We start from the raw sequence: 17,511 nt of genomic DNA on the forward strand, positions 1-17,511 counted from the left end.
GACACAGGCACTGGTGTCACACATGTTTAATACCTTCTGAACACACGACTTTGTTGAGACAAAGTACAAACTTTGTTGAGACAAAGTTTAGTACAGACGCTGCCACAGAACTTTGTTAGCACTAAACACAGTGTTTAAATATGACACATCGGAATTAAATCCTGTCTTATTTAAACAAGGGGCAGATTACTGCTGGTGGCAGAACTCATTAGCACTGAGTGTGACCGCCTGTCAAATACCGAAAGAATTCTCCTTCACAAAATTGAAATAGGTCATGAGCTATGTTCCTTTCTTTCTAGATTGCAGCTTTTTAGTTTTCCTTTGGATCAGAAAAACTGATTTTTCCCACCCCTGTGTTTTTGCGATCACAAATATCATACTGTGAGAAAGACGTGACCTCATGAGCTCTGAGTTGTAAGCTGAGGGAATTAGAATTTAAGCCACCACCATACATGCAAGGGATGTCATTTGAAAGCAGTTATATCGTATAGGACGTTTCCATCCTGCAGACCCCTCACCTCAAGGACATGTGACTAGACCATCAAGGAAAATTAAATTTTACAGAGAAAGCCAGCAGACACAGGAATTACTCAAATTCTGAGTAGATAAAATTCGACATGCACAGAAAGATTAATTGATCAACTCTGTATTATGGAATTTACATGTAAATGATTTCCATTAAGTAAAAGCAGAAATTAAAAAATGTTTAAGTGTGATATATAGAAAAATCTTGGTAAAGAAATTAAATTGGCTTAATTGAATTTGCTGTGGAAATCCTTTATGAGTATAAGTTTATCATTATTCTTGTAATTCTGATTAAAATGTTACTGTTGATTAGCCAAGTTTCTTTTCTAAGTAGCAGGATCAAAAGGTTCTGTGTCCTAGGTCTGAAGATTAGTTTTTTGTTTTGTTTCGTTTTGCGGTATGTGGGGCTCTCACTGTTGTGGCCTCTCCCGTTGCGGAGCACAGGCTCCGGATGCGCAGGCTCAGTGGCCATGGCTCATGGGTGCAGCCGCTCCGCGGCATGTGGGATCTTCCCGGACTGGGTCACAAACCTGTGTGCCCTGCATCGGCAGGTGGACTCTCAACCACTGTGCCACCAGGGAAGCCCTGAAGATTAGTTTTGCTATAGTATTTTTTCTCAAATGGAAACAAATTACTGTCTCTTTGTTGAGAGAGGTGTTCTTTTCAAATCTTTTATTTCCTTATTGCATTGAAATGGAAGTGCAATTAGTTTACTGTACTAGAGTGTCCCCAAAACAAAAATAGAAAGTTTATTGTAGCTTGTGAGAATTTAGATTGTTTTCTAATTGGTGTTTATAGTAATAATAATGATACCTGTTTTGTAATTTAACTCAAATATGACATATTTGTTAAGCTGTGATCATCTAACCGGTACAGAGTTTTAAGTTTTTAAATATCTTTCTTTGCAGTGGAGATGGCACTATGAGGAAAAACATTGACGTCTGGAAAAAGTGGAGCACCTTAAACAGCTTGCAGCTGCATGGGTAAATAAACTGTGTAATTGGTAGCCCTGTGTGACTAAGAGATTAGTGAAGGTTTATGGTTGAATTACCTGGGCATCCAGAGCTTCAGCTGACTGACTGTAATCCTCAGAATGTTAATGGCCACCTTCATGCGAGTTTGCTTATTTGTCAGAAGTAGTTGTTTTTAAAACCTCTCAAGAGTAGGAAACTGAAGATTGTATACATTTCAGGTATACATTTATTGAGAACGCCTTTTATAAAAGTTTCCTGTCACATTTCAGGCATGTGTTTTCCATGAAATGACCATTTCTTACTAATATTTCTCCTCTCTGTTTTCAGTTCTTTTGTGTTGAATTATTTTGCTTAACATTTTGACCTCTCAGAAATATGTTTTGGTTGTCTTTAAAGAAAATTTGGAAAGTTCTTAGAAGTGAAAGGGAAGAGAAACTCTTATAACTCAAAGATAATTTCTGTCATGCCTGGTATATTATAGTGTTCTTCTGTGCAGAGGGATTTTTAAAATAGCTGTTTTGATTTTACTGTCTACAGAGCTTTGCTTTCTTTTTTTCACTTAACATTAAAATTATACAAATGTAGAACTATGGGTGATCTGGAGGGTACTAATGAATATTTACCATAAATAACTTCAGGAAATTTTGTTTCTCTGTTAAAAACTTACTACTGTTTTTGTGAAACAGGCAATTGGGAATATGATGTACTAAGAGATACAAACTGCTCATGGAAAGAAAAAGCAAATATTTGTATAAGTATGGAGACTTTTTAATAGTGAAATTTAGCTAATATATTGAATTCATTTGTTAATCAGCTTTATGCTTTGCTTGTTGGCATGTTGGGAAAGATTAACAACAGTAACAACATTGTAGTAACAACATATAGTAACAACATCTATAAATAGGTGCTTTTTAGATAAACAGGGAACATCTTATATAGGGTTAATCTAACTTCGCTTAAAAATCTTAAAATTTTTGTTGTTATTTTTTTCTTTATATGGGAGTTGCTCATCTTACACAGAGTATTTTATATTTTATTATGTCTGTCATAAAATTTGTAATGAATATGTGCTACAGTCAGTGCCTCTGATGTATGTGCCATGCGGATGTGCTCGGCACATGGGGTAACCTAGTCTCCGGCCCTTAGTTTACAGCTGCGGATTGCAACTCGGGGCGCTGAACAGCTAGTGGAAGGCGGCAGGATGGTGTATTCTACGTGTTCACTAAACCCCATTGAAGATGAAGCAGTCATAGCATCTTTACTGGAAAAGAGTGAAGGTAAGTGCATGATGATCTTTCAATAAGAGTATGTACTTTTCAAAACCTTTATTGCTATAGTGTATTTTTCTGTAGGCTTTTTCTACGTTTGCTTGTGTGATTAGCCTATAAATCCTAAAATGAGGTATCCCTGATTAAAAACATGCTTATATAATGGGTTTGTTGTGTTTCATGAGTTCTGCAGTTTGCCCATTTTGTTTCTCTAGGTTTGAAAGGTTATGTCAGATCCTTACCACACTGTTGCATTTTTTAAAAAATTGTGGTAAAACTTACATAACTTAAAAATGTACCATCTTAACTATTTAAAAATATATAGTTTGATAGTGTTAACTACATTCACATTGTTGTGTAGCCAATTTCCAGAGCTCGTCACCTTGCTAAACTGAAATTCTGGACCCATTAAACAACTCCCCAGTATCCCCTCTGCCCGCCCCCCCATTATTTTTCTGCCTCTGTGACTTTGACCACTCTAGATATCTCCTTTGAGTGAAATCATTACAGTATTGTTGTTTTGTGACTGACTGGCTTACCTCTTTTCAGATAATGTCCTCAAAGTTTACCCATGTTATGTAATATATCAGAATTTCCTTCCTTTTTAAGGCTGAAAATATTCCATTGTATGTTTAGACCATATTTTGTTCATCCATTAATCTGTTGATGGACACTTGGTTTTGCTTCTGCATTTTAGCTGTTGTGAATAAACGCTGCTTTGAACGTGGCTGTACCAATAACTCTTTTAGACCCTGCCTTCAGTTCTTATGTGCGTACACACAAGTGGAATTGCTGCACCAGATGGTCATTCTGTGTTTATTTTTAAGGACCCACCATACTGTTCTCCACAGCAGCTGTGCCGTTTTACATTCCCACCAACAGCACACAAGGGTTCCAATTTCTCCACAGCCTCGCCAGCACTTGTTATTTTCTGGGTTTTTTTGTTGTTGTGGTGGTTGTTTTTTTGTTTTGTTTTTTGATAGTAACCATCCTAATGGGTGTGAGGTCTTACCACACTGTTTTATACTGAGGGACCAGCGTAGGTTGTAAGAACATTTCATAATGTTTTCATGTTTTTGCTGAAATGTTAAGCTTTCCATCAGTTTCTCCTTAACAGAAATAATTGGAGATTTCAAACTAACTATATTTCCAGAATAGAATGCTACCGAGTTTTCTACTTATGTATGAAGCAAGTTGAAATGCAGATGTTGAAACAGGTGTGCATTTCCTGAGGCAGTAACCGAGACCGTCTAGGCTTCCGTTACATTCTTAGTGGCCGAGTGATCTCTGTGCTGTGTGGTCAGCCCTCTGATTGTTCGCACCTTTGGGGTCTTTTCGACCTGAATTTACTATGTTGTATTTATTTTGTTTTGCTATACTTACATGAAGATGTGATTTTTTTTTTTTTTTTTTTTTTTTTTTTTTGTGGTACACGGGCCTCTCACTGCTGTGGCCTCTCCCGTTGTGGAGCACAGGCTCCGGACGCGCAGGCTCAGCGGCCATGGCTCACGGGCCCAGCCGCTCCACAGCACGTGGGATCCTCCCGGACTGGGGCACGAACCCGTGTCCCCTGCATCAGTAGGCGGACTCTCAACCACTGCGCCACCAGGGAAGCCCGAAGATGTGATTTCTGAACAGTGTTTCTTGCATGGTTATGAGCTCTACATTTTTGATGGTACTTTATTTCGAAAGGCATGTGAAGAGGAGAGCTGTGGGTGATGTAATTTGATAGTAAATTTAACTCTTAGTGTCCTATTCTGTAATTACTTTCTAACCAGGCAGGTGGGTTTCCAGTCTCGGTTTTGCTCTCACAGCCATCTCTGCACGTGGTTGCTCCAGACCACACTGTACATGTCTCATCTCTGTCCTCCGTCACGTGTAGACGTCATGTAGAGGCGTCATGCGTGGACGTGGCTTCATCAGACAGTAGGCCTTGGCTGGGCCTTGTACTCTGCAGTTGCTGGGGCTTTCGACTGGAGAGGCTGTGGTCCCCGCCCTGAAGTCCTCAGACTCAGCTGGGGGAAGGGTGGCCGATACGCATTCAGTCTACACGCGCTGGGCCAGCGTTGGCAGCTTCTGACCCAAATGCTGGCAGAAAGTCACTGCTGAGCGCAGGGCAGTGTTTGATTGAGAAAACCAGTTTTCGTACACTTGCCCTATTATTTAGTGTTTGCTTTTAAAAGCCAGAATATTTGGATGTACTAGTGGAGGTCAGTATGATGCTTTTGTCAAAGGTTTCTTACTGTTGGACCTCCACCTCGGGGATTCTTTCGCTCTGTTTTCATGATTGCCTGCATTTTTCATAGCTTCCATGGAGCTTATGTTGGATTTTCCTCTTCCTGAGACCGTCTGCTCTGTCTGTGTTCTGTGGATGGTAGTTCATTTGAGAGGTTTCCTGTAATGGCCCTAACTTACAGCTTCTTGTAGCAGTACTACTGTAGACACAGTGTTCTTTTCTTTCTTTTTATAAATTTATTTATTTATTTTTGGCTGCGCTGGGTCTTCGTTGCTGCGTGCGGGCTTTCTCTAGTTGTGGCGAGCGGGGGCTACTCTTCGTTGTGGTGCGCAGGCTTATCACTGCGGTGGCTTCTCTTGTTGCTGTGGACTTTGTCTCGGACGTGGTGTGGACTCTGCAGCTCCTTACTGCAGCAGCTTTACTGTGCTGTCATTTATGCACGTAACATTCACTTGTTCTAAGTGTGCAGTTCAGTGACCTGTAGTGACTTCACTGCATTTTCGAGAAGAGCTCATTTGCAGTCTCTCCCTGTTCCCACCCCGCCCGCCGCAGGAACCACTAATCTGCTCTCTGCCTGTGTGGATCTGCCCTCCCTGGACATTCCCTGTAAATGGGATCATACAATATGTGATCTTTTATAATTAGTTTCTTTCACTGGGCGTAATGTGAATTTTTGTTTTGTCTTTTGTTTGATACATAGGTGCCTTGGAACTTGCTGATGTGTCCTCTGAGTTGCCAGGACTAAAGTGGATGCCTGGACTCACACAGTGGAAGGTAGTCTTTCTGCAAGGACTCTGACTCAGAAGGGCAGCTCAACTTGATAGACCTGTTAGACTTGTGGTGTGTTAGAGCACCCACAGTTGGGTAACTTGAATAAATAGTACATTTGGTTATGCAGCTCAGAATCAATTTCAAAATTATGTTTAATGACAAATGGTATGATTACACAAATATTTCTCTCTGGCACTGGAAAAGTTTTCCTGTCTTTATTCTGCAGTTAGAAGTCAGCTTTGTTTATTCTCATCCCCATAAGTATAGTTTTGCTTTTTTTCTTTTAACTGGCTGGAATTCAAGCCTTGTTTCCAATATGAAACAATTCAGTTTTCAGTTTTAAACGAGGAACAATCTGAGGCTTGTTTTAAAAAAGAAAAAGAAAAACCCACATGGAAAATGAAAATGCTGCTTTCTAGAACGATTGTCCTGTTTCATGGAATAAAAGGTGGTCGCATTTTTATCTTTGCAAACAGTCCTCGCTTTGGAGAGAAATGAGAATTGCCCACTCTGACTTTTCCTATTATTAGGTGGGGCTGGTAATCTAGAATCCCACCCTCTCGTTCTGCAGGTGATGACGAAGGATGGGCAGTGGTTTGCAGCATGGGATGATGTTCCGCACAGCAGACACACCCAAATTCGGCCTACCATGTTCCCCCCAAAGGACCCCGAGAAGTCACAGGCGATGCACCTAGAGCGGTGGTGAGCTTGTGGGGAGGTGGGACCTCTAGCGTATCCTGCGTGGTCTGGGCTGCGCCCATGGCCGACCCCTCATGTGTGAACTTTTCAGCAAGTAAGGTTCTCAGGGCCTGAGCTGCAGGCGTTGAGCATTTGTAAATAACAAAAATAAATGGCTTGAACTTAATTAGGTAATACTTTGGCCACTACGTTAACTTTTTACACATTACACATTGATGATTCTGTCAGTGAGGGTTGGGTGAATATTTACAGCAAAAGAATGTACTTAGGATCAGTTAAAAAGGGTAAATTGTGTGGGTTTTTGTTTTTGTTTTTTTCAGTCTTAGGATATTACCACATCATCAAAACACTGGAGGGTTCTTCGTAGCAGTATTAGTGAAAAAGTCTTCAATGCCATGGAATAAACGTCCCCCAAAGGTAAACATCTTCCGAAACAATGTAGCATACCGTGTGGTCTTTTTGTGCAGTTGAGGCAGAAGCTGGCCGAGGTCAGTGGAGCGTTTTTGTGTGTGAGGCGGTGATGGTGGTGTTCTTAAATTTAAATTTTGAGTTTTCCAGAAAGCAGCCGTGTCTTATAAGGGAGGTGGAAAAGGCGGAGTTGGGAAATGCATTTCTTCTATATCTTAAATCCAGTTCTTTAATAAAAATTGGAAAGTCATAAAGACGGCTGCTCTGTGGTTTAGGATCAGAAGGAACCCCTGCAGGCCAGTGTCTGTGTCTGCCTTCCTGTGGGTAGTTTTCAGTCGGAACAACTCTGCCAACCTCAGGCCAGCCAGTCTTTGCCTTGGCCATAAGAGGTAATGACAAGCTGTCCAGGCCTGGCTGAAGTGGACATAGATAGGGCCTGACCTGTCGAACGAACCTCAGCCGCCCCCTGGGTTATGTAAGGGAGGCCATGAAGCCGAGGGGTTCGGAGAGGGCAGCCTTCAGTCTTGACACAAAGTTGCTGTGTGATGCGCTCTCCTCCCCTTTATCAGTGTATCAACGTGGGGAACTTTGTTAGCATGTCCATCAGCCTTCCTTCCGTTGCCGTGGAACATGGCCTGGAGTCACAGTCCATGCTGGAAAACGAGGACAAATAATGCTTGGCCTTTGGAGAAACAGAAAGGAAACTGTTCTCTGGGGTATGGCTAATCCAGACGAATGCTTGGGTCACAGCCTCACACTGAAGGGACGTGGCATTTGCGGGCCGTCGCCACGGCGCTTGTGAGGTTGGAGAGGTTTTCCCAGAGGCGGAGCCCCTGGCTGTCACAGCCCCTCACTCCCGGTCAGGAATGGGGCCATGGGGCTCAGAGCAGCACTCCCTGACACATGAACACCAGCCACATGGTAACTTAAATTTTCTTGCAGCCGCATTATAAAAAGTGAACGAAAAAGTGAGATTAATGACATTTTATTTATCGCAGTATAATAAAATGTGATTTTCATGCAATTAAAGTAAGTTATTAGTGAAATATTTTTCATGCTTGCATTCCGAGATTTAAAAACAGTGTGAACTTCCACTCTAAGAAGCATCTTACATAGCACCGGGCACATCTGACATGGTCAGAGTGCACGACTGTGCTGTACTACAAGGGTACTGGTCAGAGCCTGTCACGTACGTGTACTTCAGGTTCACTTGCACTTGGGGCTGTGTTGACATTTTTGTCACATAAGTGGTTTTGAGCTTTCTCTTCAGTGTGCCACCTCTGATGGGGCATCTTACCTTTTAGAACAACTTGGTATCATTTGCTCATTTAAATCTTACTACTACTTCTGTCTCCTGTGAGTATGTCAGCTCCTCATTCATTTAGCTTTGAAAACCTGTTTTGGCGGCCTGCCCTGTGAGCTCGCCCAGCGTGACTCTGCTGGGGCCACATTGATAACTCAGATTCTCAGTCTTCAGGACGCCGTTGTCTAGTTGAAGTGATGGAGCTTGTAAAAACAGTCAGAATTGGAGCCGGGGAGAGCCATGCTGACAAAGTGCTGTTGGTATCCTTGTGAGGGGGCAGGATTAGATCTGGGTCATTGCAATGGAACAGAAAAAGCCTCCTGCACAGAGGGCCATGGGAGACGGGCTCCGAACAGCAGGCACAGGTGGGCATAGAAAGGATGCGTACCATTGCTAGCCTTGGCAAAGGGTTTGTTCTTTTTTGCCTTTTTTTTTTTTTTTTTAAACAAATAGAGTACATTTTCTGGGAGGCAGTGTTGCCTAGTGTTAATAGCTTTAGAACCTTACCAACGTGTCCACTTAATAGCTTTGTGAACTGAGGGACATGTTGAACTTTTCTGTGTTCAGGTGTCCTAATTTGTAAACTCACTTCATAGGGATTGAGAATTATCACTTTTACCAATCTTGTGACCTGTTAGAAAGGACGTGTAGCTTTAAAGAATTTTATTGAGGTGTAATTGACATAAAACATTATATTAGTTCAGGTGGACGACATGATGATTCTGTTTGTATATACATAGTTACAGAATGTATTTCCTCATGGTGAGAACTTTTGAGATCTGCTCTCTTAGAAAGTTTGAAATATGCAACAGTGTTATTACCTGTAGTCGCTGTACTGTGTTATGCAATAGTTTTTTTATATAAGCTTGTATATAAAATATACATAAAAAATTAATGTAAGTGAAACATTTTGCACATTCTTAAAGCCAAAATTATACTGTTATCCCAGATCAGAAGTTCGTTTTTCTACAGGTAGTTTCTCAGTCCCTAGAGGTCCACTTTATCTTTCTACTATCTTTCTTCTAACTTCCACAGCGGTTTACCCAGGGATCCTGGGAGAGTTTCCACTGTCCTTTATGTATGTCCTTGTCTTCTCGGCCCCAGATAGTATGTTTGGGGCAGCATGCGACTCATCACGCAGAGCAGATGCACGGCAGCATTTCTGAGTGAAGACAAGCTGGCGTTGTTGGCCTTTGCTAGGAAACAGGAAGTTAAAACTAGAATCAGTGCCCGTGAATTCTGCTTATAATAGCAGATAGATTTAAGACACTTGTTTTAAAAAAATTCTGTTGTCTCTCTTTTGTACATGAAATGCTGTATTCATTTGGATGGATTTTGTGACATTTTGAGTTCCTTCTTTTCCTGTATCAGGGCAGAGGAGGTTGTTGTCTGAGTTTAAACAAGCTTACCCCCTGTTCCAGCTGCAGGGTGAGTCTGCAGAGCCGCAGGGGCCTGTGCAGCCAGGCCCCGCAGATCCCATGGGAAGGAGCATTTCCCACCCCTTGGAGCTGGAGAGTAAACCGGCCGCTGGTATTAGTGACACAGAAGCAACTGAAAGAGCTGAGAATTTAGAGAATAATGAAAATAAGAAAGATGGTGTGTGTGGGTAAGAAACGGTTGTGTCTTTTTATTTTGTTTATTTTCTTTTTGGCTGCATTGGGTCTTTGCTGCTGCACGCAGGCTTTCTCTAGTTGCGGCGAGCGGGGGCTATTTGTTGTGGTGCGCGGGCTTCTCATTGTGGTGGCTTCTCTTGTTGCGGAGCACAGGCTCTAGGCATGCGGGCTTCAGTAGTTGCAGCACATGGCCTCAGTAGTTGTGGCTCGCGGGCTCTACAGTGCAGGCTCAGTAGTTGTGGCACACGGGCTTAGTTGCTCCGTGGCATGTGGGATCTTCCCGGACCAGGGCTCAAACCCGTGTCCCCTGCATTGGCAGGTGGATTCTTAACCACTGCGCACCAGGGAAGCCCAACGGTTGTGTCTTGATCCTCACGTTCTTGTGTCTCCCCAGCCCTTGTAGATTAAACAGGAACCCAGATCTCTCTCGGGGGTGGTTTTGCAGGGGTGAGAAGGTCCTTGCTGTATAGGACGCGGTTCAGTGCTGATGACCCCCGGAGGGAAGAGACCTACTTCCCTCCAGAGCCTGGGCGGCATGGAGCTGGGATGAGGGCTGGGCGGGAGGAGGGATGTGCTGTTGGGATTTAGCGGTATTCCTCGGATGACAGATAACCTCGTCTCCATTCCCTTCTCAGTCCTCCTCCATCTAAGAAAATGAAGTTATTTGGATTTAAAGAAGATCCGTTTGTATTTATTCCTGAAGACGACCCATTATTTCCACCTATCCAGTAAGGATGAATTCAGCGTTTTAAATTCTTCTTTTAAATTTCCCGTAGGGTGAAATGCACATGTGGTCACGTTTAACTGCAGTTTTTCATTTAGCCCCTTTTTAACAACGCATGTCAGAGCTGGATGAAAGTTTAGAGGGTGTTTACTGAACCCTTCAATTTAAGGTGAGCAGTAATCAGAGAACCTAAGCCACCCAAAGGTACAGAAGATAGAGAGATGGAAAACTCTGGACTGCGGCCAGGGCTCCCCGCCTTGCTCCCGGTTAGGAAATGAAGAGTAGTGCGTCTGGGTGGGATTTCCAGGTAGAACAAGGTGCTCAGGATAACAGTCTTGGGTTCATCTCTTCCTTGTTTGTTGAACTTAGTATCTTTAAACCAGAGTGGTCACTTACATTCATCGTCTTGTAGATAACTGGTCCTTTGCCTGTGTTTGTAAAATTCCCTCCTAAAATGCCCGTGGAGCAGGTGGGTCCTCTCAGGTGTGCTGTTGGAGCAGCAGTTGAGGGGAGAAGTTACACCTGTTAATGCAGGTCCCAGATCTAGCTGTGCTCAGGCGAAGCTCCTGGAGGCCCAGGTGAAGCAGGTGAAGGTGGGCGTCCACGGCAGAGTGCCAGCACCCTTGACCACAGCAGCTTTGAGAAATGGGATCTGTCGGGGAGAGCAGGCCGCCAAGAGGCATTCGTCACATTCTGAACGGAGCTCTTATAAGCAGCCCTGTCTTTTTCACAGGAAATTTTATGCTTTGGGCCCTTCCTTCCCAAAGATGAATTTGTTAACTCGAACCGTGGAGGGGAAGAGAAGGCAGCTCTACATGGTGTCCAAGGAGCTGAGAAACGTGCTGCTGAACAACAGTGAGAGAGTGAAGGTACAGCTCACAGCCCCGGGGCCCGCGTGCGCTCAGCGCGCGGTGCTTTCGTGTCTGCTCGGACTCGGCTGGGAGGGGCTGGCCCTGACGCGGCCCTGCCAGTCTGTCCATCGTGGGCAGAGGGGAGCCGAGCTGCCCGGGGGCCTCAGCCACTGCCAGGCACAGGCTGCCCGGCCATGTCCCGTCCGCCCCGCTGGGCTCACACCGTCTGCGTCACCGGGGACCGACGTCTGCCTGCTGCTCCTGTGGGCGCTTGGCTTTGTTCTTTTCCATTTTCCTTAGATTTTTTCCACTTCTGGGCCCCCTTTTCATTTGCTTTACAGTTTTCCCAGCTCATTTCCCTCTTGCCTGCTTGTTTAACGCAGCTCATCTCTGTGGTCTGGAGGCCCCCGAGGTCAGAGTGTTCTCAGCACAGTGCTAGGCCATTAGGTGCCATCTTTCCTGTCCTCTCTTGGGTGTCCGCTGGGGCTTCCAGGCTGACGGCATCCTTGCTCCCGATGGCCCGTGGAATGTGTGCTGACCTATTCTTGTGTTCTCAGAGTTTCCTCGTTTTAACGTCTGTTGTAATTATCAGTCCGTATAAGCCACAGAAACCAAAGCCGTGTGAGAGTATCGGTCGGGGCAAGAGAACGTCTATTTTAGTCAGATGACTCTTGAAGTATTTTCCACTCCTTTTTTCCTTCTTTTCAGCAGCTACTTAGAGCTCTGTCTCCTTGTGCTAGAAAGGAGTATTTTAGTCGATTATCCTGACTTTCACTTACGTGCGTTTCACCTGATATTTTCCATTCCAGGTTATTAACACTGGGGTTAAAGTCTGGTGTCGAAATAACAGCGGTGAAGAGTTCGACTGTGCTTTCCGGTTGGCGCAGGAGGTAAGCGCAGCTGGTGGGGCGGCACGAGCCGTGAAGGCGTGGATGGGTGATTCTGAGCCGGCCCGGCGGGTCAGGACCATTGAGCACCGGGCCGGCTGCTGCCAGGGGGGCTCTCGAAGACACTGAGCTTTCCCGGGGCGCCAGGGTGGGGCTGTGCTTGCTGGCGTGTGTCCCGCCTGCCTGGGGCTGTGGTGAGGGGTGGGGCTGACGTGAGGGGAGGGCCCGCCAAAGCCCGCGGCCTTGGGCGGGCGGCTCACCTCACTGCATGGGCGGTGTGCTGCCATTCGTAATGGCCACTCTCTTTATTCCCACAGGGAATATATACATTGTATCCATTTATTAATTCAAGAATTGTCACCGTCTCGATGGAAGATGTTAAAATTCTGTTAACCCAGGAAAATCCATTCTTTAGAAAACTCAGCAGTGAGGCATACGGCCAAGTCAAGGACATGGGTAAGCAGTTTGACTGGCGCAGAGGCGCTGCTTGTCCTCGCACACATAGTGGAGATGCAGGTGTTCCTGCCTGACGGAGCTTTTTCACTTTTATGTATGTTGTGGCTTTGTTCTTAGTGCCTGTGTCGATTTTCGGAGGGATTTCTGGAGACACACCTGATAATCCCTTTCATTGAGGGTCAAGGGCATTGCTGGGGTTGCTCTCCTTCCCCGAGCCAGCCTTCCACGGTCACCTGTGCAGGTGTCGGGGCCCGGCCGGCCCACCTGCCAGAGCCCCAAGCCGCCCGCTGTCACTCAGGCAGCCAGGACCGGGCCCCGCGTGGACGCAGAGGGCAGGTCCCAGCACTCGGGTGTGTCTGCGTCTCGAGGCCCAGGAGAGACGAGCGCAGGCTGTCGGCTTGGTTTGGCAGCTTGACCAGCCCCCCGCGGTAGAATGTGCGTCCTTGCCCAAGGTTCCTGCTGCTCTGTGGGTAGCGGTCACATCCTTGCTTTTCTGTTTCATAAACGTCCACCTCGAATCACTGCGTGACGTTTCCTCCTACGAATACAAATAATTCCACCTGGGACTCTAGTTCTGTTTTTCTTTTCATTCTTGCTTGCTTTTTTATAACTTATTCCTTATTTCCGGCTCGATTGGATGAAAAGGGCACAAATCAGTCATTGAAGTTACGTGGTCTCATGCCTTACGTTCCGGCCTGAAGCCTGAGCAGTAGGAGCTCGCCGTGCCGAGGCGTCCTCGTCTCCCCAGGCAGGGCTGCGTTCAAAGTAGGGATTGCTTTAAAGGATATGGGGACATGTGTTCTCTTTCTCTTTTAATCCTACATTTGGACGACCGCAGCATAATTTTTGACAGTTTTTAATGTGTTGCTCCATGCTCTTTCTGGGAGTTGGAGCAGTTATTTACTTAGTCTTGAGTTCTGAGAATTAAGCAGTAGCTAATCCCCACCTCCCTGCTCCTGAGAGAGGCTTGCTGAGTGTTTTCCGTCTCTCAGTGGTCTGACGTGAGCCTCTCCTACACTGTCCCCTGGCACTTGGTGCCTGGCTTGCGGACGGCATTGTGAATTTAGACGGAAAGGCCTCTTTTCTGCCTCAAGACCCCTGAGATCAAGAGTCCAGATTACTGTTCTCTGGGCACATAAACGTGCACCGCAGAGGTGTCTCTGCTGGCAGAGCTCGACCAGTGTGTGTCTGTTTCTCTTCCAGCCAAGGGCAGCGTCGTCCTGAAGTACGAACCGGACCCCACGTAAGTGAGACGCTCCTGCCATCGGAGCCTCCGTGTTCTTGGAGGTGGGAGGATGGTGGGTGGTCTTAGAAGCCTTTTATGATGTTCCCCTCAAATAGTACTGTGCAAATTTTAGAAATGGAATATTTTCGTATATCATGAAGATACTTTTGATAAAACAAGCCATGTGTATTTTTATTTAGAAGATAAAATGCAGAGTCCTATTCTCTGTGCCCCAGAAATCTAATTCTGATTTTTATCTTAAACAGAGGAAGTGTACAGATAGGACAGTCAAGAGAGGTTGAGTTCTTCCACCTCTGCTGTTGGTTTGGCTGGTGTTTGTGGATCACCCGTTAGGTATCAGGCAGTGTTGCTCTGGGCCGGGGCATGGGGGGCCGGCCCCCGTAGCTAGACTGACAGCCACCTCGGGAGCACAGAACCACTGTTCTGCGACACCCCTCACAGGGGGAGCAGGTCCCACGTGGTCAGCACTTGCCAGAAACAAGACAGAGGACTTGGGTGTCAGGCCCAGGGGTCCTCAGCAAGGGGATGGCAGAGTCAGCGTTTTCATCCCCAGACTGGTTTACATTTAACAGCTGCCTCTGTCAAATAAAGCACCATTTCCAAAGGAGGAGATAGAACAGGGTCTGGGCTGGAGAGGGGTTTGGGCAGCTTCTCTGGAAGGCAGGACCCAGCTGGACAGCAGCCTGGGTGGAGTCTGCACAGGAGGCCAGGTCCCAGCATCCAGCATCGTCTGCGGGGAGCAGCCTTGTGGGGGGGGTGGGACCAGGAGTAAGATGGCAGGTGGGTTTTAAGGTAACAGTGCTTGTGTGGCCCACGTAGAAAACTGTAGGCTGTTTTAAGATGTGGGTCCGCTTTTCCACATACACTGGTTTCTACCAGTTGAAGTACACAGGTGAAAAGACAGCTTCAGGAATTAGATTTTTTAAAGAGGAAGACAATGGGAGTATGGGAATTTTCTGGTATTTTCCTGTCATCATTTTTTACCAAACCACTAAGAAAAGGAGATGTGTTTCCATCTCCTTTTCTTAGTGGTTTCTCTCTTCCTGGTTCAGGCCTTTCTCTTCTCTTTTTTTGTTTGTTTTTTAAGAAATATGATTGAAACGCTTGTTTGTTCCATGCACAGCCTGTGTCACTGATGCCTGGCATCAGGTAGGCTTGGGACACATGTTTACTTAAATGAGGGCTTTAGGAGCCTAAAAACTAGACCAGAGTCACATTTGAAAGAAAGTAAATAACAGTATGCATGGTACACGCTGATACGCACAGTGCTTGATAAGGGACACATGCGCAATACAGACAGTAGCCGCCCTCCCAGTTAGGAAAGGGGAGTCGGTGCCGCCTGGGAAGCCGGTCGCGCAGCCGGGGTGTTTGGGCCCGGATGGCACTGCTTGCTGGACACAGGCAGGCTTGGTGTGCTGGGCATTGTACCGTTGTGGGGGTGGGTGACCAGACCCAATTCTGGGAAGCACTGAGTCTGCAAAGACTGGTGGTCCTGGCTCCCGGTCCTGGCACCCCACGCAGCTGGCGCTGTTGCTCTGGGCCCAGTTACCCGGCCTCTGCGGGGCCTCAGTTTGCTCACCTGTAGACGTGGGCAGGAGCTGCAAGGAGCCATGAGGGACAGGACAGATTCCTGTTGGTGGGTAGGGTGGGCATACAGATAGGTCTTCACATTGGCGAAGACGCAAGTATTTGGAGATTCTAACACTGAAAGTGTTTGAAATCTGCAGATTTGGGGGTTATTCCACTGTGAGTTTTTAGAAGGAAAGACTGGCCAACCTGAGGGTGTTGATGCTCTTCAGGACAGGAAGAAGGAAGCTGGTTTTCTTTGAGAGAAGCCTCCATAGAATCACAGACTAAAATGCCTTCCCCGTGGCTTGGGGGTATTTTTGGGGGAGCAGTTCTATGTTAGTACTGCCTACGGTGCAGTTAGGAGGATGTTTAACGCTTACCCGGAGCCGTTCTGTTCACAGGAAACCAGACACACTCCAGTGCCCCATCGTGTTGTGTGGATGGCGGGGAAAGGCCTCGATTCGAACTTTTGTGCCAAAGAACGAACGGCTTCACTATCTCAGGATGATGGGGCTGGAAGTGTTGGCAGAAAAGAAGAAAGAGGGGGCTGTTCCGACAAGCGAGAGTGCAGCCAGCCCTGGGGCTCCGGAGGACAAGGCGGGTGCCGAGCAAGGGGCAGAGTAGCCGGCCGGCCGGATGCCGCCACAGGCAGTGACCCGGCGGCCGGCCCGCCCTGGTGCGCTGGCTGCAGGGGGCCTCCACCTTGGCGTCGCCGCTGAGACGAAACCCAGGCCTACTTCTGACTGGTGAGGCACACATCTGTAAAGACTGGGAAGTGACGGAAGGTTAGGTCTTTGAATGACCCCCGGACTCCTTTCACATGGAGCGTATGGAAGGTATTTTTTTAGCTTGTTAGAATTTCCCCATTTCTTTGGCAAAGATGGGTCCAGTATGCCTGTTGCCGGTAATAGACTTTCATTGTTAAAGTCTTATTCCACCAAGACATATAACTGCCCTGGCAGAAAATTTCAGGTCCCTTTTGTTATGCCTATATTGGTCTTAAGGCCTAGTGCTTCTTTTAGGCATTTTTTTAGGGAGAATCTGTAACTACGCGTGGATTGTTGGAAAACTGTACTATCAGCTTTAATAATTGTATTAAGTTGCCCATTAGTGCGACATTAATACGCAGTGGGGTTAATATCTGAGGTCTCAGATGACTTCTGTGCCTTTGTAATAAAAGGTAAAATACACTTTCTCACAGTAAGAGCTGTATTGTGAATTGTGATACTAGTCGTGAGGGGCTTATGTGCTGTTATTGGAGTACCCTGCAATTTTAATTTTTAAATGGGGTTTGGGATCCTTCGAAAGTTTAAATAAAGAGTCGTTAATGAAAATGGGTATGTGTACGACTCTAGTGTTTACTCCGGTTCATGAGGCAGAAGGAACTAACTTATTTTGGGGTAAATGGAAACATTAGGATTAAAGCCTTAGCTGGTGGAAGGAATTTTAATGTGAAGACAGCTCTTGAATAAAGTCAGTAGTTAGGCCTGAAAGCGCTTGAAGGACTTTCTTGTGGGTTTACCTTTTATCCTCCAGAGGGCGGTATTGACCCTTCAACTACAGTGAGCCCGATTTGGGTGGGTAGAGGGTTGCTTAGCAGCTTGGGAACCATCTCCAGTGCTGAATGGGCTCCCTCGGGCACTGTGCTGACCAGGCAGGAGCTGCGCGGTCATTTCAGTTAATCACTTACCAGGTCCCTGCTATGTGTCAGGCGGGGTTCTGGGTGACACATCTTATCATGACAATCAAAATTTCAGAAGAGAAGAGTAGGGTGTGGTGAACCTTCATGGCCCTGTCATCTGGCTTTCACAGTGAATACAGTCTTATTAATACCCACCTTTTTATATTATTTTGAAGTAAATCGTGTCTAACATTTCAAAAGATAAGGACCCTTTTTCTTTTTAAAAAATAACCTCGGGACTTCCCTGGCGGTCCAGTGGTTAAGACTTCGCCTTCCAGTGCAGGGGGCCTGGATTCAATC

General features: G+C 46.0%; 1 protein-coding gene across 1 annotated transcript in view; it reads left to right on the forward strand.

Annotated features, from left to right (window-relative positions):
- The window catches only part of NSUN2 (NOP2/Sun RNA methyltransferase 2), a 29,485-nt gene extending 12,470 nt beyond the window's left edge, over nt 1-17,015 (forward strand). The window contains exons 8-19 of the mRNA XM_060009684.2: nt 1,434-1,508; nt 2,646-2,776; nt 5,704-5,777; nt 6,346-6,476; nt 6,794-6,890; nt 9,606-9,790; nt 10,433-10,525; nt 11,255-11,390; nt 12,182-12,262; nt 12,577-12,715; nt 13,919-13,958; nt 15,932-17,015. Coding sequence (XP_059865667.1) covers nt 1,434-1,508; nt 2,646-2,776; nt 5,704-5,777; nt 6,346-6,476; nt 6,794-6,890; nt 9,606-9,790; nt 10,433-10,525; nt 11,255-11,390; nt 12,182-12,262; nt 12,577-12,715; nt 13,919-13,958; nt 15,932-16,154 — 1,405 coding nt within the window. The 3' untranslated portion in view covers nt 16,155-17,015. The remainder of the gene's footprint in view (nt 1-1,433; nt 1,509-2,645; nt 2,777-5,703; nt 5,778-6,345; nt 6,477-6,793; nt 6,891-9,605; nt 9,791-10,432; nt 10,526-11,254; nt 11,391-12,181; nt 12,263-12,576; nt 12,716-13,918; nt 13,959-15,931) is intronic.
- Nucleotides 17,016-17,511: the final 496 nt, after the last annotated feature.

The sequence above is a fragment of the Delphinus delphis genome, chromosome 3 (assembly GCF_949987515.2).
Source record: "Delphinus delphis chromosome 3, mDelDel1.2, whole genome shotgun sequence".
Lineage (NCBI taxonomy): Eukaryota > Metazoa > Chordata > Mammalia > Artiodactyla > Delphinidae > Delphinus > Delphinus delphis.